We start from the raw sequence: 25,286 nt of genomic DNA on the forward strand, positions 1-25,286 counted from the left end.
GCAGTATTTTGTTGTAGTTAGAGAACTAGTTGCTCATACAGGTGTTACTGATGTGGAATGTCATGGCTTCCTAGTTTTTTCCATCTTCCTCATGGCTTCCCTCTTGCGCAGTAGAGCAACTTTCAAGTGGATGCTGTGTAAATAACACCTCCTTGAATCTAGAATTTAAATTTTTTACTACCAAGAAATATCTGTAAGACTTCCAGTCTGCCTCTGTCAGGGTTTTGTTTGTTTGTTTTGGCTTTCTACAGTAGCATTTATTGATCTTGGACATACCGAGAACCTAATAGATAGTGCAGTACCTCAAGCCTGTCTCAGAGATAATTGGTACAAAAACCACAGGAAACCCCTTTCTAAGCCCAGCATTACACAGTCAACGACTACTTGCTATCCCATGTAAACAAAATACCATAACCACCCACTTGATATGAGAGAATTAATCAGCTTGCTACTACAACCATCCTTTGTTCTGGGAGGTTCTTTTCTGTCTTTTTATGAATGCTTAGCATCCTGTGACCCTCAAACCAGGGGCACTGAAGGGCCCAGGATTTACTAGATATCTCAGTGCTTGTTTCCCTTCCTCATTAATAGGTTATCAGCCAAATAATCCAGAGTAGCATAGATCCTACCTGTAAACCAGTGGTTCTCAGACTTTAGTGTGCATCAGAACCACCTGTAGCATTTATTAAACCACACACTGCTGGGCCCTACTCCCAAAGATTGTGATTCACTAGATCTGGGATGGAGCCTGAGAATTTGTATTTTTATGAAGTTCCCAAGTGATGCTGATGGTGCTAGTCTAAGAGTCTCAAGGTTGTTACATGCAACAAAACCCAACTCTGGCCAATTTAAAGAAAAAGAATTTATTAAAAGGTTACTGAGTAGCTATAAAATTGTTGGGAATGCAGGAGAAGTAGACTTGGGACTGGGCAACCATGATTTATACTCTCTATCACAGATTTGATAAAAACACTACTCCTGCTAGCACTGAACACAGTGGATCCCACAATTTGCACTGCTGACTCCCTGTACTGTACACTGCATATATTGACAGACCCTGCTATTATTAGCTGCCAAAGTGGATCCTGTTCAGTTCTTGCTTCTTGGTATCACTAGATTCAAAGTCTGGGATAGATGTGTCTGATTGGTAACACTTGGATCATCTGCCCATGCCCTACATTTATGGGAGGTTGGAAAAATGAAAATCTGATGTTTTCAGCTTCCACCAAACTCATAAGCTGTGGTAACCTCCAAAGAGGAGTTCATTCATGGCTTGACTTTTTTGGTAGTGTTTGTGTGTGTGTGTATCTTCTTTTTATTTTTTTCTAAATTTTTTTATTGGGATATAATTGACATATAACATTATATTAATTTCAGGTGTACAGCATAATGATTTGATGTTTGTATATATTGCAGGATGCTCACCACCATAACTCTAGTTGACATCCATTACCATACGTAGTTAGAATTTTTATTCTTTTTTTTTTTAAAGATTTTATTTTTTTCCTTTTTCTCCCCAAAGCCCCCAGTGCATAGTTGTATATTCTTAGTTGTGGGTCCTTCTAGTTGTGGCATGTGGGATGCCGCCTCAGCATGGCTTGATGAGCGGTGCCATGTCCGCACCCAGGATTCGAACCGATGAAACTCTGGGCCACCTGCAGTGGCGCGCATGAACTTAACCACTTGACCACAGGGCCGGCCCCAAGAATTTTTCTTCTTGCAATGAGAACTTTTAAGATTTACTCTCTTAGCAACTTTCAAATATCCAATACAGTATTATTAACTCTAGTCACCATGTAGTACATTTTATCTCCAGGACTAACTTTATATATTTGTATGTTTTTGAGGGTTTTTTAAAATTGAGATTGTATTTGTTTATAGCTGTGTAATTTCAGATGTACATTATTATATGTCAGTTTCTGTATAGACTGTATCATGCTCCCCATCAATAGTCTAGATTTTATCCATCACCATACGTATGTTCTCGTTTAGCCCTTTTGCTCATCCCCTCACCCCCTTTCCCTCTAGTAGCCACTAATCTGTTCTCTTTATCCCTGTGTTTGTTTATCTTCCACATGAGAGTGAAATCATTCAGTGTTTGTCTTTCTCTAGCTTATTTCACTAATGTCATATCCCCAAGGTCCATCTGTGTTGTTACAAATGGAATGGTTTTCTCTCTTTTTGGGGGGAGGCTGAATAGTATTCTGTTGTGTATATATATACCACATCTTCTTTATCCATTCATCAATTGATGGGCAGCTGGGTTGCTTCTGTGTCTTGCCCATTGTGAATAATGCAGTGAACATAGGGGTGCATAGATCTCTTTGTATTATTGATTTCATGTTCTTTGGATAAATACCCAGTAGTGGTATAGCTGGATTGGATGATATTTCTGTTTTTAATTTTTTGGGAAATCTTCATACTGTTTTACATAGTGGCTGCACCAGTTTTCATTCCCACCAGCAGTGTATGAGTGTTCCCTTTTCTCCACATCGTCTCCAACACTTATTATTTCTCATCCTGTTAATTATAGCCATTCTGACAGGTATGAGGTGATATCTCATTGTAGTTTTGATTTGCATTTCTCAAATAATTAGTGATGTTGAACATCTTTTCATGCGCCTGTTGGCCATTGATATATCTTCTTTGGAAAAATGTCTGTTCCTATCCTCTGCCCATTTTTTGATCGAGTTGTTCATTTTTTTGTTGAGTTGTATAAGTTCTTTATATGTTTCGCAAATTAACCCCTTGTGTTGGATATATAATTTGTAAATATTTTCCCTCAGTTGGTGGGTTGTCCTTTCTTTTTGTTCATGGTTTCCTTTGCCTTGCAGAAGCTTTTTAGTCTGATGTAGCCCCATTTGTTTATTTTTTTTGTTTCCCTTGCCTGAGTAGCTATAGTATTTGAAAAGATGCTGCTAAGACCAATGTCAAAGAGTGTACTGCTTGTATTTTCTTCTAAGAGTTTTATGGTTTCAGGTCTTAAAGTCTTTAATCCATTTTGAGTTAGTTTTTGTGTATGGTGTAAGAATATGGTCTCCTTACTTTCTTTTGCACATGGCTGTCCAGTTTTCCCAGCACCCATATTGAAGAGACTTTCCTTTCTCTTTTGTATGTTCTTGGCTCCTTTGTTGAAGATGAGCTGTTCTTAGATGTGTGGTTTTATTTCTGGGCTTTCACTTCTGTTCCATTGATCTGTGTGTCTGTTGTTGTGCCAGTACCATGCTCTTTTGATTACTGTAGCTTTGTAGTACATTTTGAAATCAAGGAGTGTGATGCCCCCAGCCTCATTCTTTTTTCTCAGGATTGCTTTGGCTATTTGTGGTCTTTTGTTGTTCCATATAAATCTTAGGATTTTTTGTTCTATTTCTGTGAAGAATGTCATTGGGATTCTGATTGGAATTGCATTGAATCTGTAGATTGCTAGGTAATATGGACATTTTAACTATGTTTATTCTTCCAATCCACAAGCATGGAATATCTTTCCATTTCTTTATGTCTTCTTCAATTTCTTTCAATAATATCTTATTCTTTTCAGTATATAGGTCTTTCATCTCCTTAGTTAAATTTTTTCTAGGTATTTTATTCTTTTTGTGGCGATTGTAAATGGGATTGTATTCTTGACTTCTCTGTCTGCTAGCTTGTTATTAGTGTATAGAAATGCAGCTGATTTTTGTAAGTTGATTTTGTACCCTGCCACTTTACTGTAGTTGTTGATTATTTCTAAAAGCTTTCTGGTAGATTCTTTAGGGCCATTCGCAAACAGCCAGAGTTTTACTTCTTCCTTTCCAATTTGGTTACCTTTTATTTCTTTTTCTTGCCTAATTGCTCTGGCCAACACCTCCAGTACTATGTTGAGTAGGAGTGATGTAGTTGGCCTCCTTGTCTTGTCCCTTTTCTCAGAGGGCTGGCTTTCAGTTTTCATTGTCAAGTATGATGTCAGCTTAGCTGCTGCCACTTGGCATAGAGCATTCCCATGGATGAGGCTACCATGGCATATTGGGTGCTCCTTAGGGCTGGGCTGCAATTCTGAAAGCATTCACACAGGCCAGGCTGTCCCTGCCTCCTCTTACAGTCATGCATGGCTGCTATGTGAGAATCTGCAAACTGGCTCACTGGTACCAGGGAGGGGGAGGGGTGCACTTATTTCCACTGACTCCTGGGGATCCAGTCCACCCACCTTCAGATGTATAGCTGTGTGGATCTCTCAGAAGTCCTGTTGTGCTGTGCAAGGAGTCCTCTGCTGGTTAATGAATGTCCATTTAGTTGTAACTTAGGGAGACTGAGGGAATACTCACTCTGCTGTGATGCTGACGTCACTTTGGTATTTTTGACCATATGCTTTAGGAGTTGGCAAGGTGTGGCCTGGAGGCCAAATTAGCCTAGCTATTTTGTAAATGAAGTTTTATTGGAATGCTGTCACACCCATTCATTTACCTACATTTTTATGTTTGTTTTCATGCTACAAAGGCAAAGTTAAGTAGTTGTAATGAAAACCTTATGGCCCAATAAACCTAGAATATTTACTGTCTGACCCTTTACAGAAAAGGTTTGCCAACATCTGAAAGGAATAATGCTAATACTTCTATTCAAGTCCGTGCAATCACTATTTCTAGATGCTGTTGGAGAACTACATGTTCATATGGCCACATTGTCCCTCTGAAATAATGAGATTGAAGGCAAATAACTTTCAGATATTTGAAGAGAAGCTTTTAGATTCTAAAGTTGATAAACTTTGTCAGCCTCTCTTCAGGCAGAGAACTGAAGATCCACATATGTATTTCAAAACCTATGAATTATATATGAAGCTAGATACCTGTGGGTTACTGTAAATATTGAATAAGATTACCTTTCCACCTTGTTCCCAGACATAGATGAAAAGAAGTTAATCTTGTTAATTGGGTGTTTTCTTGTTTAACCTGAGGGGTGACTCAAGGGTCACAAGGATTTATGACCTACTTTTATAGAAGAAAAAGAATGCCTTCAAGGAAGTTATGTCACCAGAAAGCTAGCCCCAAGCTGCCCTTGACACCCAGAAGTCACATTGCCCAAGGGCTTGTCTGGAGTGAAAGAAACAGGATTACCCCTTTGCTTCTCCAAACTCCTCCTGCCAAGCCCCTTAGTTCTATAAAACCCCTTTCCCGCCTTCTCCTTAAGGTGGATTTGAGAGAACCTATTCTCCCACCCTTCTTTTGGCCAATTTGGGTAAACCTTTCTCCATCTCCAAGCACATCGGTGATGGCTTACCACACATTGGACACACGAACTTGAGATGAGGAGGTTCAGTATCATATTCTCATTTAGGCTTTAAAATTGAAGAGTGAATTCCTAATTTTTTGTCAGCTAATGATGGCATCTCTCATGGTGTACCAGAGATGTCCTCTGACTTGAGAACAGAGGAAATTATATGACATAAATTCAGCCAAGAATCTCAGAAAATTCTGAGGCTCCTTGACACTACCCTATCCTCTTTTTGCGGTCAGATTATGGGTGTTCTAATTCTGTTTGCCATAACATAACTTTTTTGTGTTACAGTTTTTGGAACTTGTTTGCCACTAAAATAAAATTATCTAGATGTCAGAAATAACAAGCTCATTTCTGTAAGAGATGGGCATTTGTGAGTGGGCAGGTTATGATGACTCCTAAAGAGTGGGGCCACAGCAGCTGTATTAGTAGTATATGACCACACCTACTCTGGCCATTGTTTTGGAAGTCCTAGCTTATGTAATAAGAAAAGAAAAAGAGAAAAACGTACATAGACTGGGAAGGAAGAAATACTACTGTACTTATTCACAGGAGATGTTATTGTATATGTAGAAAATCCAGAAGATTCTGTGAAGTATGAGATTTGTTCAGATTTGTTCTCACTGTGTAATTTATTTTCCTTAGCTGCTTTTACAATTTTACAGTTATCTCTTTATCATTTTTTAAGCAATTTTATGATGTACTTTGGTGGTATTTTCTTCCTATTTTTTGCACTTGAGGTTTATTGAGCTTCTTGGATGTGTGAGTTTATAGTTTTCATCAAATATGGGAGATTTTCCACTGTTCCTCAGATATTTTTTTTTGTTCTCCATCTCCCCCACAGTAACTCTAACTACTGTTATATCCCCCTATTATCTCTGGGGGATACATTCCAAGACCCCCAGTGGATACCTGAAATTGTGGATAGTACCAAACCCTATAATTACTGTGATTTTTCCTATATGTACATACTTACGTTAAAGTTTAATTTGTAAATTTGGCACAGTCAGAGATGAACAATAACTAATGATAAAATAGAACAATTATAACAAAATACTGCCATAAAAAGTATGTGAATGTGGTCTCTATTTCTCTCTCAAAATCTCTTATCGTACTCACCCTTTTCCTTGTACTGATGTGAGATGATAAAATGCTTATGTGATGAGATGAAGTGAAGTGAATGACTTAGGCATTGTGACTACTGTTAGGCTACTGTTGACCTTCCAGCTATATGTCAATAGGAGGATCATCTATTTCCAGACCAAGGCTGACCTTGGGTAACTGAAACTGAGGAAAGTGATAAGGGGGGACTACTGTACACTTTTGTTAGGCTGCTTGAAGTTGCCCATAGTTCACTAGTATTCTGTTGAAATTTTTTCCATATTTTTTCTCTGTGTTTTATTTTTGAATTCTAGTATCTTCAAGTTTATTGATCTCTTCTTCTGCAATGTGGAATGCGCTATTCAACCCATGACATCTCAGATATTGTTATTTTCATCTCTGGAATATTTTTTTGTAATATCCCCTCTTATATCCTTATGTTTTCTGTATCTTCCTGAACATATGAAATGTAGTTTTAATAAGTCTTTTTTGTGTTTTTTGGGTTTTTTGGTGAGGAAAATTGTCCCTGAGCTAACATCTCTGCCAGTCTTTCTCTGTTTTGTATGTGGTATGCCACCACAGCATGGCTTGATGAGTGGTGTGTAGGTCTGTGTCCAGGATCCGAACCCGCAAACCCTGGGCCAGTGAAGCAGAACGCGTAAACTTAACCACTATGCCACCAGGCTGGCCCCAATAGGTTTTTAAATGTCTTTTTCTACTAATTCTCTTATCTTTAATTACTGAGTCAGTTTTTTTTTTTCCTCCTTGTGGGTCATCTTTTCCTGCTTGTCTGCATGCCTGGTAATTTTTGATTGAATACTTAAAGATTGTGAATTTTACCTTTTTATGTGCTGGATTTTTTTTTTTTTTATTAGAGAGAATGACCCTGAGCTAACATCTGTTGCCAATCTTCCTCTTTTTTTTCCTCTTCCCCAAAGCCCCAGTACATAGTTTTATATCCTACTTATAGGTCCTTCTAGTTCTTCTATGTGGGATACTGCCACAGCATGGCTTGATACATGGTGTGTAGGTCCGCACCCAGGATCCAAACTGGTGAACCCCAAGCCGGCAAAACAGAGCATGAAAACTTAACCACTACACCACGAGGCTGGCCCCTGTGCTGGATATTTTTATATTTTCTATAAATATTCTTTAGCTTTGTTTTGGGGGACAGTTAAGTAACTTGGAAATTGTTTGATCCTTTCGGGCCTTTACTGAGCTGTGTTATGTAGCACTAGAGTAGCATTTAGTCTAGGGTTAATTTTGCTCCAATACTGTGAGTCCAAAGCCTTCTGAGTACTCTACTAAATACACGCTCTGAATTTTGAGCTTCTCCACCCTGCCTATTGGGAACAGGAACTCTTCCTGTCCCTATGTGAGTTTTGGGTATTGTTCCCTAGAGGAAACTAGACTAGAGTCCAGGGTGTTTAAAACTTAGCACTATTGACATTTTGGCCAAGATAATCCTTTATTCTGGGACCTTGTCCTGTGCATCGTAGGATATTTAGCAGCATCTCTATCTAGTCACTTGATGCTAGTAGCATGCTCCCCTCTAAATTGTGACAACCCAAAATGTCTCTAGACATTGCTATGTCACCCAAGGGGCAAGATCAGTCCTGGTTGAGGACCACTACTCTAATCCTTTCAGGTGTTTCTTTCCCTGATTTCAGATATTTCTTCACATATATGAGATGATCACTATTCAACTTAAGACTCAAAAGAGACCCTTTGTAGGTTTCCAGAACATACTTTCTCTCTGTGTAGTGTTCTCTCTCTCTCTTCTGCTCTGCAAAGTCTAGCCACCTTCTGCTCCCCAGACTGCCAGCCCTTCTCCTTAACTCAAGATAACACCAGGCAGTAAGGTATTCATATAATCATATGAATGACGTCATTTGTTTCCCCTCTCTCAGGTGTCACTGTCTTCTGTTTCCTGATGCCTTCTCTCTTGAAAACTGTTTTACATATTTGTTTTGATTTTTGTTGTTTTAGGTGGAGGGTAAATCCAGTCCCTCTTGTTCCATCGTGACCTAAAACCAAAGTCCCAACAATTTGTCAGGAGGGGATGTCCTGAAATGTCCCCAACCACCACACCCCTAAAATCATTAAAGTGGCAAGTCTTTGAGTCCTCATAGAGTTTATCTCCCACTCTGTGGAAAATGAGTATGTTACCAAGGACTCCAGCCACCTCTCACTGATTCTCTTTTTCATTCTGTCCAGTCAGCAAGGCATCATCTATGTAATGGGTTAGGATGTCTAGATATCTTCAGAATACGACGGAGAGTGAAAGCCTTTAGCCCTACGGCAAAACTATAAGTTAATATTATATGACATGAATACAAACGGTTTCTGACCCTGTTCTGTAATTGGAATAGAAAAGAATGCATTCACCAAATCAATACCTGAGGCTTAATCAGTTCTAGCAACAATACTATGTTAAGAACATTAGTTAGGATTTGATTAAGTCTGTGGCAGTCTACAGTCATTTTTTAGGATCCGTCAGCTTTCTGCAGGTGATACATGATAGGGACCATCACCCCTGCATACTTGAAGCCTTTACTGATGGCACGAGTCTTTGCTGTTCTTTGTCCCTCTAGAAGCAGTATTGTCTTTTATTTACTATCTATTTCTGAGGAATGGGGAAGTTTCAGAGGTTTCCACTTGGCTTTTTCCACTATCACAGCTTTTACTGCATAGGTCATGGATCCATTGTGAGAGTTATTCTAACTGCCAAGTACCTGAATTCTGACTATAAACTCGGGGAGTGGGGACAGACTATTAGGTGGATCTGCAGGCTCAGTGAGCCCACTATGAGGCAGACTTTTGCCAGAACTCTGTTTTTTACCTCAATTCAGAAGATTTTGACTGAGAGGTTTGTTCTTTTGACCCATAGAACCTCTGCTGGGATCATTCTCTTAGCTCCAATCAGCCAATAGCTGGGCTGGTCTAAGAAGGCATCACTTAATATACCTGGTGCTTTGGTGCTGTTCCATATGGCCTTTCCCTTGTCCATCAGGCTAGCTTGGGCTTCCTCACGACATTGGTGGTCTCAGGGTACTTGAATCTTAAAAGTTACACAGCCTCACTTCTGCTGCATTCTTTTGGTCAGAACAAATCACAGGACCAACCCAGATCCATGAGAAGAACACGTAGATTCCAGTTTTTGATGGGGGAGTGGTAAGCTTCCATTGGAAAAGACCAAATGGAATAAGAAATATCATTGTAGCCGTCTTTGGAAATACTGTCATATGACTATTCCATCAGCTGTCCTCTGGAATTTTATAGACCTTTTTCATTGCTGTGGTTTCCTCTTTTAATCTATTCATCTCTTTTTTTTTTTAATAACTTTAAAATCTTTTTCACTCTCATTTAGTAAGGATTTAGCAGAGATATGTGTGGTCATTGAATGCATCATGATTAATTGGCAGTTGTAATCTTTGGAATCAAAGATTATTGCTGTTTTCTTAGTAGTTCCATGTTGTCTTATTAACCAATTGGAAAACAAGTTGTCTTAGGTGTCTTCTTTTTCTTCTCTATGTCATCTGATAATTCTCTTGGCTAGTTGCATATCAAAGCAGGAGGGCAGTGTTTGGGAGCCATCTACCCTAGCGTACAGGCATTATTCTTTCTAGGAGAATGAGTAGGAATATTTTATGTAGAGAATTTAAACTTTTTTATAGTCACCATGCACCAACATTGTACATAACATCAGTGGTAAAATACTCCATTCTTTTAGGAATGTGGACTGCTCCCACTTTCTTCTTTTGCTATACCACTGCTCTTAGCTGAGGTTATACTATATCATCCTGGGATTTTTAATACCTTGTTATCTGAAAGAAGGTTAGAGAAAGATTTCCTTCCTCTTTCACAGGGTGAACAGGATTGTCCCATTGGATGTCTTTTTTGTTTAGTGGTAGATTAATATCACTTTGAATCTCTTTGGAAAGATATTTTTTAGAAAGTCATATTTTAAGAGGAATATTGACAAACTGGGTCACCTCCAGCGGAAGTCAGCCAGGATGCTTAAAGATGTGGAACCTGCAAATACTGAGACTGTGCAATCTGGAGAAAACTAAACAAAACAAGACTTAAAACATGATATAATAACTCTTTTCAAATACTTGGAGGTCACTGAAGAAGAAAAGTTACATCCACTTAGAAATTAAATAGACTTTCATATATAATAAAGAGTTTTTGATTTCTGGCATTGTTTGAGGTAGAGGCCAACACCCATGCTGACGAAGGGTTTCTGTGTGAGTTGAGCACACACTCTACCTTGTCGAATCTCTTGTAATTCAGAGACTTTATGACTCTTTCATAGATTAAAGTTCTGTCCTAAATGGTTGGTTGCTTAAAATCAGCATAGGGGAGGGTCATATTTTAGAAAGTGTATTTGAAAAATAATCTAAAATCTTTTCTATTCTACAGGACTTAAATACTATTTATTCTTACCTTCATGGAATGGAAATATTATCAAATCTCAGGGAACATCAGCTTAGGTAAGTGTGATGCTCTGTTTAAGAGCATGTGCTATGGACTTATTTAAATGAATTTGGATAGATAATTGCAGGGGCGAAATCACATAGGGACTTTTTGTAGGATAAGCATAGGAGTTTGCATTTCTCACCACAGTTTTTCTTAGCCATAAGACCTTGAGCAAGTCTTAACATCTCTCTAAGCTGCAGTTTTTTCTTCCATAAAATAGGGATAATAAAATTATCTTTGTTACAGTCTTTTGAGGATTAAATGAGAGTACAAACTATCTAAAGCAAAGCATAGTGCTCAGTCTGTGCTAACCAGTGAATAAAAACTTTTCTTTTTGTGGTTGCTCTTGATATTTGTTATGTCAAATGCTTAGCATGGGCACGGTATGATGTAGTGTTGTATTAAAGTGGAAAGAGCCAAGACTCTTGATTTGGTATAAGCTCCCATGGACAAGACCCATAAACTTTCTGAACCTCATTTTCCTATTCTGTAAAATGAGTTTTCTCTCCTCTTATATCATTGTGATTTTATTTGTAAAAACACTTTTGATTGCTTTAAAGCACTAGCTCTTGTAACTTTGTGTAACATTTTAATTAAAATGTGTTTTCCTTACATGACCAGCTTCTCCATCCTTTTTTCTGGCTGTTCTTTAAGTTTCTGGTTATGGACCAGTTGCTAAAATGTAATTGGAAATTTTTATTTTCTGTTTTCTTTATAGCATAATTTAGATGTTAGCATATGTCAAGTATATCAAGAAGAAAACTGAAAACTGGAGCATTTAGTAATACTAAAAGTGTTCTTTAAGTTCAAGCAAGTTTATATATTTATTCAATGGGTGTTTTGCATGTGTGTATGCCTCTGTCAGTAACTGTTTTCTTCACATGAGGATTCAGTAGTGAATCAGACAAATGTATATTTCTTCATAATAAAAAAGACATTATTTTGGGGCTGGCCTGGTGGCGCAGCAGTTAAGTTCGCATGTTCTGCTTCAGCTGCTGGGGGGGGTTCACCGGTTCGGATCCCGGGTACGGACATGGCACAGCTTGGCAAGCCATCCTGTGGCAGGCATCCCACATATAAAGTGGAGGAAGATGGTCATGGATGTTAGCTCAGGGCCAGTCTTCCTCAGCAAAAAGAGGAGGATTGGTGGCAGATGTTAGCTCAGGGCTAATCTTCTTCTTCAAAACAAAGACGCTATTTATTGCAAAATTGACAGATTATAAAATATACATAAGAGTATTATACTTGTTAATATTATCTAATTGCTATTTTTAAAAATATTGCATTTAATGTATGTATTTCTAAACTTGTAGTTTATTGAAAAATTTAGTAGTTGCTCTGATCATTTTCTGTTGAGGTAATTATAACAGAATATTTGAAACACAATTTAAGGTAAAATCTTTAAAATTTTTACTTTTTTAATATGTTAGATTGTTGTCTGCAAGAGCACGATACGAGAGATACAGTGGCAATCAAATTCTTTTTTGGTAAGTATTTCCATGATTAGCTTAAATTAATTGCTTTAATGTTTAAATTTAACTTTTAGCAGAGATTCACTTGATTCTGGAACGGTTTCAGTGGAGCAGATTGAAATATGTGCATAAACTGAAATACAACATACATTACCCAAAAGGTGTATATTGCAATGAAGTTTAATAAATATGTACATCTGTGTAAACTACCCAGGTGAACATATAGAACATGCCAGCTCTCCAGAAGGTTCTAGTCAAATCTCTTGGAAAGGTAGTCAAGTTCTAACTTCTATCATCATAAATTAGTTTTTCCTCTTTTTTGACTCCATATAGATAAAAATCTTTTGGTTAGGCTTTTTTTACTTCACAAATGTTTGAAATTGTTTTGTGTTTTTGCATTCATTCTTTTTCATTGCTTTGCAGTATACAGTTGTGTGAAAATAATTTGTTTATGCTTTCCATTGTTAATAGATATTTGGGTTGTTTCCAGTTTTTTACAATCGTGAATAATAAAGTTTCTATGAACATTTTGTTCATGTCTTTTTCTGCCATTATTTTCTCATTCCTCTTGGGCAAATTCTTAGGAATAGAATTATTAGAAATATGTGTGCTCAAATTTAGAAGATTCTAATATTAGAATCTAACACGTATTTCATTTTGATGTCTCATTATGCTTTTATTTTACATTTCCCTACTTACTAATGATGATAAATGATTTGCATGTTTTTATAGGGTATTTGAATAGCTCCTTTCTGAAATTTTGACCATTTTTTAATTGGGGTGTCTAATCTATTTCTGTTGATTTGTAGAAATTCTTTATGAATTCTGTATCCTAGTCCTTTGTTGGGATACATATGCTGCAAATGTCTTCTCCCACTGTGTGGCTTGCCTTTCCCCTCTCTTAATGGCATATTTTGAAGAAGAGAAATTCCTGACTTTCTCAATTTTTCTATTTGTAATTAGTGCTTTCCCTGTCCTGTTTAAAAAACAAAATCTTTCTCTTTCTCAAGATTGTGAAGATCCTCTTCTCTGTTTTTCTTCTAAAAGTTTTAGCAATAGTGACCTGTTTTATTATATAGATTTAGCTGGTATGTAGGAATGGTATTGACTTTCATGTTTCATTACCTGCACATTGCATTTATCATTATTTCTAAAGTATTTACTGGATTCATAAGGATTTTAATGGTTATATTCATTTGTTGATCCATTCATTTATTATTAAATGTTTGTCTGCTATATGTTATTCTTACCCTGTTGTAGAATGGTGGGAAGACACAGTATTTGTCCTTATTGAGCTTATTGTGTAGTAGGGGAGAGAAAATTAAAATAGTTACACATATTTAAGTGTTATCAAGGAAAAGTATAGAGATATAGATCATTGGAATAGAATTGAGAGCCCAGAAGTAAATCATTATGTTTACTAATAGTTTTTTTTTTTTTATGGCCTCTAGCTAAGATCTGCACACAGTGTGGGTATAACATGATTGAGGATTAAAAAGGAACAACAGTGAAAAGTTTATTTTTGATGAAGATGCTGAAGCATTTCAATGGGGAAAGCATAGTTTTTTCAACCAATGGTACTGAATTAATTGGGTATTTACATGCAGAAAGTTAATTTAGATGCTTACCTTACACCATGCACAAAAATTGAGATATCACTTTGTACCCATTAGAATAACTACAATAAAAAAGGTAGACAATAACAAGTGTTTACAAGGATATGGTGACACCTGGAATCCTCATATATTGGTGGTGCGGATGTTAGATAGTATAGCCACTTAAGAAAACAGTTGACGCGTTCTAAAAAGTTAAACAATTTTACCAAATGACCTAGTAATTCCACTTTGATATATTTACCCAAGAGAAATGCAAACATACATGCATACAGAGACTGTACACAAATGTTCTTAGTAGCACTGTTTATACTAGCCTAAAACTGGAAACAAGCAAAGTGTCCAAAGAATGGATAAATAAAATGCCATATATCCATATAGTGGAATACTGTTTGGTAATAAAAAGGGATAAAGTACTTAGGTATGCTACAACATGGACAAACCTCAAAAACACGCTAAGTGGAAGAAGCAAGATAGAAACACCACATATTATGTGATTCCATTTATATGAACTGTTCAGGAAAGACAAATCTCTAGAGACAGAGCAGATTATTGCTCCCAGGGCAGGGATTGACTGCAAAGAAGGCACAGGAGATCTTTCTGTGGTGATAGAAATGTTCTAAAACTGGATTGTGGTGATATTTGCACAATGTTTTTAAATTTCATAAAAATCATTGGATTGTGCATTTAAAAATGGGCGAATTTATAGTATGTGAATTGTACCTCAATAAAACTTTTAAAAATATTAAGAGTTATGCAGATTTGTATCTGGCTAACCATAAACAAGAATTTTAAAAAAAAAGAATGTGAAAGTTAAGAGTTTACATTCAGAAGTTGGTGGAGTCAGAGAAAAGAATGTATAGTTGACCTTAACTGGGAAGCAGCAGGATATGAAAAGTGAAAATATGCCAGTGATTCAAGTGCTTTGAGGAAAGAAGAGGAAATGGTAAGAGGAGTCTGGAGAGGCAAGTGAAGGTCACTTGAAGAGTTTTTGATCTTTATCTTAGGAGCAGTGTGAAGCTTTTGAAGGAGTAAGATCTGATGCCTCCCTTCTCTAGGCTAGATTATTCTTGGATTCATTTGCTTTCAAAGAGAAAGGAGATAGCATGGCCTCTAAAGAGTTAAAGGGTTTCACTTTCCAAACCATGTTCTGAGATTGGAATTCTTTGCAAGGTCTGAACAGTTTCTGGTTCATGACCTGGCCTGTCTCTCTTGGTGGTGGGAATAAACTTCACAATTTTTCCTGCATTTAAAGTACAATTTACTGACTATTTTGTGACTACTTCAGCCACGTGAGATAAAAATTGGAGGCTTATGGTAGCATCCAGTCATAACTTTCTGCTGTCTTAATTTTGGGCAAATTTTTCTTTATTGATTTTATTCCTTCTGGATTTTGTAAGTCATATTTCAAAAGAGGCCTAGGTTTCTGGATGGAGGGTGGTACTATTCACTGAGAACAGAAAATACTAGAAAAGATCCAAGCTTGAAAGAAATGATAGGTAGATTTTGAACACGTTGAGTTAGAGGTGTCTGTTAGATATAGAAGTTGACATGTCAAGTAGACAGCCAGATAGATAAACAGTTCTCCAGCTCAGAGGAAAGGTTTTGTTTTATAAATATTAGAATCTGCTACATATTGGAATTAATTGAAGCCCTGGGTATGGTAAATAAAGGTATTTGAGAGAAAGAGAGAGAGAGAAAGATTAGTTTAGATTATAAACTAACATCTAGCAAGATTCTGGGTTTCCATTGGAGATTTAACTGAACCAAAATGCTGACAGACTTAAGTCATCTGATCTTCTTTCGTTTTATCCCTCAAACACATATAAAGTGAAAGATTGGGTGGACATTTTATTATGTCTGTCAGAATAAAATTTAAATAAATTATCATGATCCAAATTATAATTGAAAGTTAAGAGGCAACATTGATAAACTTGTGAAGTCTAAATAATATCTTTAATATACTTAAAAGTTATCAGAAATAGAATGTTCTAATATGCAGATGTAGTGCAGTATTTAAGTTAACCTTCATCAAACCTGATGATCCAGTACACAAAAATGAAGAATGTGAAGTTAATGATAAAATTAATAAGATAGAACTCATAAACATATACTTCTGAAGTCTATATTTTAAGATAGTGATTATACTTTTTCCCGTGTGAACATGGTCTTTATAAAACCTTAGGCAAAAGGCAAACTTTCTCAGATTTCCAAGTAGTATTACTTAATTTTTAATGATTTGTGACATTATTAGAATGTATTTCGTGTTATGTATTTTGTATTGAATCTATATATATGTGAGTGTGTTTATTTACTCATATATTTCCTTATTCATTTAAACAGTTCAGAAACTATTGCCAGATGTTGGTATATTCTGCTTTCTGGATCTGTGCTAATGAAAGACTCCATGGTCTTGCCTCCTTGCAGGTATGTTTGCATTTGCTGCTTAGTGCATGTGACAGGCAAAGTTAACATTACAACTATTTATCTTTTATGTTAAACTGTTTTTGTGGGATGTGTGTTTTCTCTCAGTAGGTGATACATTTTATAAATGTCTTTGGGTTGGTAGTATTGGAACTGCTCAGCAGGAATCAATTGATGCTTACTATTTCTGAGGGTATAAGTTTATACTTATATACTTATTCTTTAAGTTTATACCATGACATGGTATCTTACTCCTATTTGATCTTTAGTTTTATGTGGGATTTGTTCTGATTTATCTGATGGTTTGTTTTTTTTGAGGAAGATTAGCCCTGAGCTAACTGCTGCCAGTCCTCCTCTTTTTGCTGAGGAATACTGGCCCTGAGCTAACATCTGTGCCCATCTTCCTGTACTTTGTATGTGGAATGCCTACTACAGCGTGGTGTGCCAAGCAGTTCCGTGTCTGCACCCAGGATCTGAACTGGCGAACCTTGGGTCGTCAAAGGAGAACATGCGCACTTAACTGCTGTGCCACCCAGCTGGCCCCATATCTGATGGTTTTTGAACTCATTATTATTAACGGGTATAGAGAGGAAATATATCTTAATAGTTAAGAAATTGGTTTTTGGAGTAAGGCAAACTAGTTTAGAATCCTGATTTTTATCATTTATTAGTTATATAACTTTGGACAAATTTTAGTTTTTTTGTCTGTAAAATAAGGATAATAATAGTACGTACTTAAGTATCTTTATGAGATTTTAGCAAGCCACTACTCAGAGCTCTCAATAGGGGTCTGTAAAAGTTGATACTCTAGAGCCAGAGTACAGGAGTTCATGTCTGTGCTCTAATACTTCTTGGGTAAATTATGTAATCCCTTTGTGCCTCAGTTTCCCCATTTATAAAATGCAGACAATAGTAGAATCTATTTCATAGGCTAGTTTTGAGGAATAAATAATATGTATAAAGCTCTTAAAACAGTACCTGGCTATTATAAGTAATTGTTAATTATCACCATCATTATTATTGGGTAAAAAAAAGGAGAAGGGTGATTGGAAAGATGGTCAGATGTAGTATTCTTAGAGAATTTGGTCTGTTAGCAATTCTTAAGATTTTTGGACTTCAAATTATAATTTGGTGACATAACAATATAATTTTGGGTGGCTGGCCCCATGGCCTGGTAGTTCAGTTTGGTGCATTCTGCTTTGCTTGCCTGGGTTCAGTTCCCGGGTGCAGACCTACACCTCTCGTCAGCAGCCATGCTCTGGTGGCAACCCACATACAAAATAGAGGAAGATTGGCATGGATGTTAGCTTAGGGCAAATCTTCCTCAAGCAAAAAGAAGAAGATTGGCAACAGATGTTAGCTCGGGGAAATCTTCCTGAACAAAAAGAAAAGAATGTAATTTTTTAGTCACTCTTTTCAAATAATGTTGTAATCTTTAGGCTTTAAGACTTAGTTGAAGCTAAATTAATTTAGTTTCAAAACTATTAAATTTAAGTATCAAGCTACAGTCTACTCTATAGATGGTATGGGACATCTCAGTTTTGATGCCGTTTTTAAAGTCATGTTTTGAGTCCTGACACTTTACATCATTGGCCTTTGGTTAAATAAAATCTGTGCTTCCTAACTAGTAGAATAAAACATATCAACTTTTTTTACAAATAAAATGTATAGTAGTTCTTGATTATTTAAACCTTTGGGTATTGTTCATTCCCCTGTGTGAAACTCACATTAATAAATTTGTAATGAGTTAGCCACTGAGACAGAAGAATCTGGATTGATAATTGATTACAGTGATGCTTTAGGATTATTAGTATTATTCTTTTGAATATTTCCTCACTCTTTCTTGCTGTGATGAGTGGTCAAGAATTTGTTGTGAGGACTTTCTGTAGCCATTAATCAGCCACAGTAATTCATCATTAGTTTGTGGTCAAGACAGTGAAGTTTAACTTTTTAAATAACCGATAGAAATGTATGAGACTTTAAAACCACAAAGTTATAGTAGGCATTACTATAACCATCATGAACTTCACAGCAAATGTGATTATAGTTTACTTCATAATTATTTAAAGAAGAGTTCTGGGTAGGGTATTTATATTTTTCATTTGAAAGGTATTTGTAATAGGTCATTGTAGGGTGATTGTTAGGATTAAATGAGTCAGTGCAGATAAACTACCTAGATTACTGCTTAGCATATATTAAGCATCAAATAAATTTTTGGCTTCTGTTAATATTAATTATTGTAGTATAATAGTGGTGGGATAGGAGCATTATGATACCATAGAATATGAGCACTATCTAGTATAGAAGAAGGAGAAATAGTATTCTACTTTATAAAAATGTAGCCTATTTCTCTAGATTTTGAGATGTTTGTTACTGTATCAGTCAGGAGATAGGAAGCACACAGTAATTTGAACAGGGACAATTTAATTTAGAGTTATTAACTGTTTCAAAGAATTAGGATAAAGAAGCTAAGGGAGAATACCCAAGGAAGGAACAAACTTGAAATGTGGGCCCTCTCCTCCAAACTTGAATTCAGACCTTGTTGGAGAATGTGTTAGTTTTAGCCTGATAGACAGTGGAGAAGTTCACTGGGTTGCCCTGGACCAGCTGGTCCACAGTCATTGGGGCAAGGCTGGCAGGAAGGGAACTGCTGACCAGGACTTGCAAGCAAGAGAACATTCACTCCCCTGCTAGGGTGCAGATGGGCCCTGAGGCTGGGAACAGGACTTCCCTTTGCTTTACACACACATACCTCCCAGAGCAAAGAAGACTTTTGTACTGCAGTGTCTGTCTACTAGCATCCTCTACTGAGAAAGCTTTAACATTTCCAGGTCACAGGAGGAGAATGTTGACTAAATCCAGATCCTTTATTACAAAGATTTGAAGCTGATACCCGATACGTTGGAAGTTGAGCGGCAATAAATAACTGGCATAATCCGTTCCCTTGTCTACTCAGTTCTATATGAATGCTTCTAAACACATTTGAAATTCCATCCAACAACAAAAGAACTCAGTTTCCACCTAACAAGATATAGCTATCCTTCATACAAGTGAAGAAGTACTTACTCTCTCCCCAAAATAATGAGATGCACAGTCTCAACAGTCGTTACTGACTATATTAATTATATATTCCTTTACAGTGCCTGTGAATATTTTTTTAACTAAAGACTACCTTGTAAAGTTCACCTGCAACAACTTATGTATAAAATAAAAATGAGGAAGAGAGGGAAGAAGGAAATGGTTAACATTTACACAAGTACAGACATATACAATAAAGCAAAGAGAAAATATGAAAAGCTACTACTGTCTTTGTTTCTGTAATTGGTTACAGAGCCATAGTTGATATCTCTGGCTTCGTCTTTTACTACCTATTTATTACTTCTGCCCTCAGCCAGAATTTGAGCTTTTTCAGGTTCTTTACCTGATAGTGGGAACAAAATCTTTATTTCAGAAGGGTCCTGCCTTTTTCTGGTTGCTGTAGTTTTCCATTAACCATTAATATTGGACATAGAAGTACTACAAGGAGCCTAAGAGAATTCCGTGGGCTTCAGCTAGTCCTCCTAACTCCCATTCTGTGCAGCAACTCAAGTTTCTCCTTGCTGATTGGGATCAGTCACTCAGACCAATCAAGTAACCCCACTTTTCCTACCTCTTGGTTCAGTGGCCAGGTGGAAGTCTCTAATTCAGTGGAACCATAGTTATGTTTCCTGGTAGACGCAATCTTTGTAACTAAGACTGAGAACTAGCAGAGCTCAAAATTTTTTGGGAGGGGAAGCAAAAATTCTGTGAATGAGTTATTAGGTATAGCAGTGAGAAGAGCCACTCCTATTTCCATGTGTTGAATACCAGACCCATATATTCTGCTATTGGGGAAGACAGAAACCATTGTGGTACTTCTGCTACTGTGAAATAAGTTCCTTGATCAAAAACAATGCTGTCTAGCGTGCCAAGACAGTAGATAAAGCACTTGTAAGCTTGTGGGTAGTGGTGCTTGCAGAAGCATTATGGTCAGGAAAGGCAGATCATTTCCAGAATGTGTGTCTATTCTAGTGAGGAGGAATATCTGCCTCCTCCATGATACAAAAGGTCCAATGTAAATAATCTGATTCCGTCTGACTGACTGGTCCCCCTGAGGTATGGTGCCTTGTCAGAGACTCACGTTGGTCCCTGCCGTTGGCAGATTAGGTATCTAGCAGTAACATTAGCAGTTGAGCCCCTGCATATTCTCTATCTCTGCCACCATGACCACTTCATTCATGGGCCCATTGAACAAGCACTAGGGTGGCTGGGGAAAGTGTTTGACATTCATAGAGCTTGCCATTTTCTTTACCTGATTTTCAAAGCCTGTTCTACAGTGGATGTCCTTTGGGCATTCATATGGGACACAGAGTCTTTGCCCATTCTGAAAGAGGTCCTTCCACATACCTCTTCCTAAACTTCCTTGTTACCATCTGTCAATCAGGTTCCTTCCAATCCCTGACCATTCAGCCAAACCATAGTAACTGCTCGTGAATCTGTTTAGGTCAGTGACTCTGGCCATCTCTCATTTTAGGCAAATGGACAACCAAATGTACTGCTTGAAGTTCTGTTCTCTAGGAAGTTTTTCCTTCACCACTTTCCTTCAGGTCCCCTCTGAGTGGGGCTGTCCACTTTTGGGTGGTACTAGAATGCTATGCAGACTCATCTATAAAACAGGCTCAAGTTTTTTCTTCCTCAACTATTCATAAGGAACTGCCCACGTGGGCATTGGGCACAGATTGAGGTATAAGAGGCAATGCAGTAGGAGTTGGTGTTGAAGGAATCTGAGCCACCTGCTCATGCAACTTATTCTGGACCTGGTAAACTCAGTTTCTCATACCATATTTATTTGATAGTAGATTGCTGCTGCTCATGCCCAACCCTTATGTCTAGGTATACAGTTCGTGATGGGAAGTTGAGACTGCATAGTCACCTGATATCCCCATGGTTAGGCATTCAGCCTCTCTTAAGGCCCAGTAGCAAGACAGAAATTGTTTCTCAAAGTAGAATAGTTATTTGCAGAAGAGGGCATAAGTGTTTCAGAAATCCTAGAAGTCTGCACTCTTATTCTCTTTTTAGTGCTTGTGGGAGGCTCCATAGAGCATCCCTTCTTTCCATTATTTCCCACTTGTCCTGTTTGGACACTAAAGTTGTCATTGGATATGCTGGATAATCAGGCCCAAGTGGTGTGGTGGCTTATACTGCATCCTGAATTTGCCAGCAGCCTTGTGGGCCACTAAAGATGGTTCAAAGTAGCACACTCGGTGTATGTTACCTCCAAAATCCAGAAAAATTAACCAAGCATTGTGTCTCTCTTTTTGTGGTAGATGATGTGAAGTGCAGCAACTTGTATTTCACCTTGGAGTGGGTATCTTGTCATGCCCCAAATTATGGAACTCCCAGAAACTTCATTGAGGGTGCAGGGCCTTGAATTTTTGTGGAGTTTATCTCCTAAACTCTAGATTGCATATATTTTAATAAGACATCTAAAGTACATCTCTTTATTTTATAATGAAATTTTATATGTAATTTATACAAGTAAAATTTTTTTACGGTTTATTCTAAACAAAGTAGGTAATTAATAAGTCAAGTCTGAAATTTAAATGTCTTCTGACATGAATTTAACCTTTTTCTAAAATTCAGTTCACTGTTTAGTTGTCACAGTAAAATTTCACTGTAGCTCAACAAAGCAAGGACTTCATTACATGTGGTTTTAAAATAAAATTTAATGCATGTATTCATTCAAACATTCATTTATGCATCAAATAAGCCTTGATTGAGTGTCATCTCTATTTAAGGCAGCGGCACTAAGACAAAGAAGGACTGACTTACATTGGGTTGAGATGACTGCTTTGTTTAAAAAGGGACTCAGTGTTGTGTGACATGGAAAGAAAACTTTCTTGTGGGGGCAGTTGTGGAAATGGATTCTACAGATAAGCAAGATTAGCTAGGCAAAGAAGGAGGGAACAGGCATTTCACTAAGAGAGAATATCTTAAACACTCAGGCATTAATTCATTTAGAAAACATATATTGAGTGCCTGCATGTGTCAGGGAAAAGTTATCACCTTTAAATAGCACTGTAAATAGCATTCTCCATTATCTAGACATAATTTTTAAAATTTTTTTACAAATTAATAAATTTGTACAATTCAGAAGTCAAAACAGTATAATAAGTTGTACTTTAAGAAGCATTACCCTGGGGCCAGCCAGTGGCACAGTGGTTAAGTTCACACGTTCTGCTTTGGCGGCCCGGGGTTTGCTGGTTCGTGTCCCGGGTGTGGACACAGCACCATTTGGCAAGCCATGCTGTGGCAGGCGTCCCACATATAAAGTAAAGGAAGATGGGCACGGATGTTAGCTCAGGGCCATTCTTCCTCAGCAAAAAGAGGAGGATTGGCAGCAGATGTTAGCTCAGGGCTAATCTTCCTCAAAAAAAATAAAATAAAAAAAAAGAAGTATTATTCCCACTTTTATTGTCATCCACACCTTTCAGCCCATCTGCATAGATAACTAACCAATTTATTAATATCTTGTATGTCTTTCTGGTGTTTTAAAAATACATATGTGAACAAAAACACATACATATTCTTATTTTTCCAATTTTTGACCCAAATTGGAACATTCCTCCATGATTTTAACTCTTTTATTTTGAAATATATGGGGGAAAGTGCAAATAACCTAAGTGTACATGTTAATGAATTACTATAAATTGAACATTTTCCTAATCACCACCCAGATCAAGAAATAGAACATTGTCAGCTCTCTAGAAGCAGCCTGCATGTCTTTTTCTCAAATCAAATCTCCTGCTTCCCCCCAAAGAACATGATTTTCCTAAATTTTAACCAGTCTTGAATTCTGTAGAGTTTTAGCTTGAGGATGTGCATACCTCAACACTGTAGTTTGGTTTTGTTTACTTTTGGACGTAATATGAATGTAATTACACAGTATTCTTTTGTGTGTGGCTTCTTTGGCCCAATGTTATGTTTATGACATTCACCCATATTGTTGCATGTAGTTACAGTTAATTCATTCTCATTGATTAGTATTTCATTGTTTGCATAGTTGATGGCTGCTGTAAATAACTTAGCTTTGAACATCCTGGTATATTAGATGCACATATGCATGCATTTCTGTAGTATATACCCAGCAGAGAATTGTTGGCTCACAGGATGTGCCTATATTCAGCTTTAATTGTTCGTTGCAAGGCATTCCAAAATGTGTATACCAATTTACATAACCACAGCAATGTATGAAAATTCCTGTTGTTCCAAATCCCTATCAACACTTAGTATTGTCAGCCTTTTTATTTGTAATTTTTTTGCTTAGTTTTGGTTATTCTTTTCAGTATATAGATATTATAGTTTTTATTTATGTATTTCTGATTGCTGATGAGTAAGTACATTTTCATTTGAATAACTTCCTTTGTAAAGTGTTTATGTCTGTTCCCCATTTTTCTGATGCATTGCCTTTTTGTTACTGAGATATAGAAATTCTTTATATATTCTGAATAAGAATTCTTGGTTGGTTATTTTTATTGCACATATCTTTTCCCCACTCTATGCCTTGAGTTACTCATTCTCTTAGTAATAATGTCTTTAGATGAGCACAATTTCTTAACTCTAATGTCGAGCAATTCAGTTTTTTTCTTTTTGTCTTTTTTGCTTAAGAAATATTTCTGTGGTCATGAAGATATTTTCCTTTATTACTTTCTAGAACTTTTCTTTTCCTTTCATATTTAGATCTATAGTCTACTTAGAATGGATTCTTGAGTATGATAATGTTGCATGGTTTTCCATATGGATTCCTAAATGTCCTTTTCCCACCCTCTTTCAATGCCACCTTTTTCATAAATCAAATATCCACATATGTGTGTGCCTGTTTCTGGGCTCCTGTTCTATTCCATTAAATTTTGTCTATCCCTGCTTGAATACCACACTGTAGCTTTATAATGTGCCTTGAAGTTAAAAAACTATTTATAAAAAACTCCTAAACTGTGTCCCACAGTGGTTGTACCATTTTAGATTCCCACCAGCAATGTATAAGAGTTCTGTTTCTATTTCTGTGTAGTCACCAACATGTGGTGTTGTCATTCTTTTAGTCTAGCTATTCTGGTCCCTGTGAAGTGGTTTTAATTTTCATTTTCATGCTGAATAGTGATATTGAGCACTTTTTCTTGTGCTTATTAGCCATTGCTTCCTCTGTATTCTTTTGTCAAATGTCTAAGGTTTTTTGGGTGGGAGGGAGACTGTTTTAAAGTTGGATTGTTTGTCTTTATTATTATTTTGTAGGAATCAAGCTGACAGATAATACATTTTATCTCATTTTTTGGCTTGCCTTTTAATTTTTATTAAGGTATAATTGTCATAAACTGCACATATTTAAAGTGTACAATTTGATAAATTTGGGCATATATATACACCCATAAAACCATGACTGTAATAAAAATAACATATTCATCACCCCCCAAAATTTACGCATGCCCCTGTGTAAACCTTAACTCTCATCCTTCCTTGCTTCCTCCCTTGGGTCCCAGGAACCACTGATTTTTTTTTGGTCACTATAGATTCACATTTTCTAGAATTTTATATGAAGTGAAGCATATAATATATACTCTTTTTTTTTTTCCTGAGGAAGATTAGCCCTGAACTAACATCTGTGCCAATCTTTATTTTGTATGTGGGTCATCGCCACAGCATGGCTGATGAGTGGTATAAGGTCCATGCCGGGGATCTGAACCTCTGAACACTCAGGCTGCTGAAGTAGAGCGTGCTGAACTTAACCACTGCATCACAGGGTCTGCCCTATGTACTCTTTTCTTGTCTGGCTTCTTATACTCAGTAAAATTATTTTGAGGTTTATCCGTGTTGTTATGTGTATCAATATTTCGTTCCTTTTTATTGCAGTATTCTCTTGTATGAATATACTACTGTT

General features: G+C 36.9%; 1 protein-coding gene across 21 annotated transcripts in view; it reads left to right on the top strand.

Annotated features, from left to right (window-relative positions):
* Positions 1 to 25,286, top strand: part of RAPGEF6 (Rap guanine nucleotide exchange factor 6) — a 201,485-nt gene that overhangs the window by 16,240 nt on the left and 159,959 nt on the right. For all 21 annotated transcript variants that reach the window (XM_023616914.2, XM_070232665.1, XM_070232666.1 and 18 more), the window contains 3 exon segments: positions 10,771 to 10,841; positions 12,258 to 12,314; positions 16,256 to 16,339. In XM_023616914.2, coding sequence (XP_023472682.1) covers positions 10,771 to 10,841; positions 12,258 to 12,314; positions 16,256 to 16,339 — 212 coding nt within the window.

Source organism: Equus caballus, chromosome 14 (genome assembly GCF_041296265.1).
Source record: "Equus caballus isolate H_3958 breed thoroughbred chromosome 14, TB-T2T, whole genome shotgun sequence".
Classification (NCBI taxonomy): Eukaryota; Metazoa; Chordata; class Mammalia; order Perissodactyla; family Equidae; genus Equus; species Equus caballus.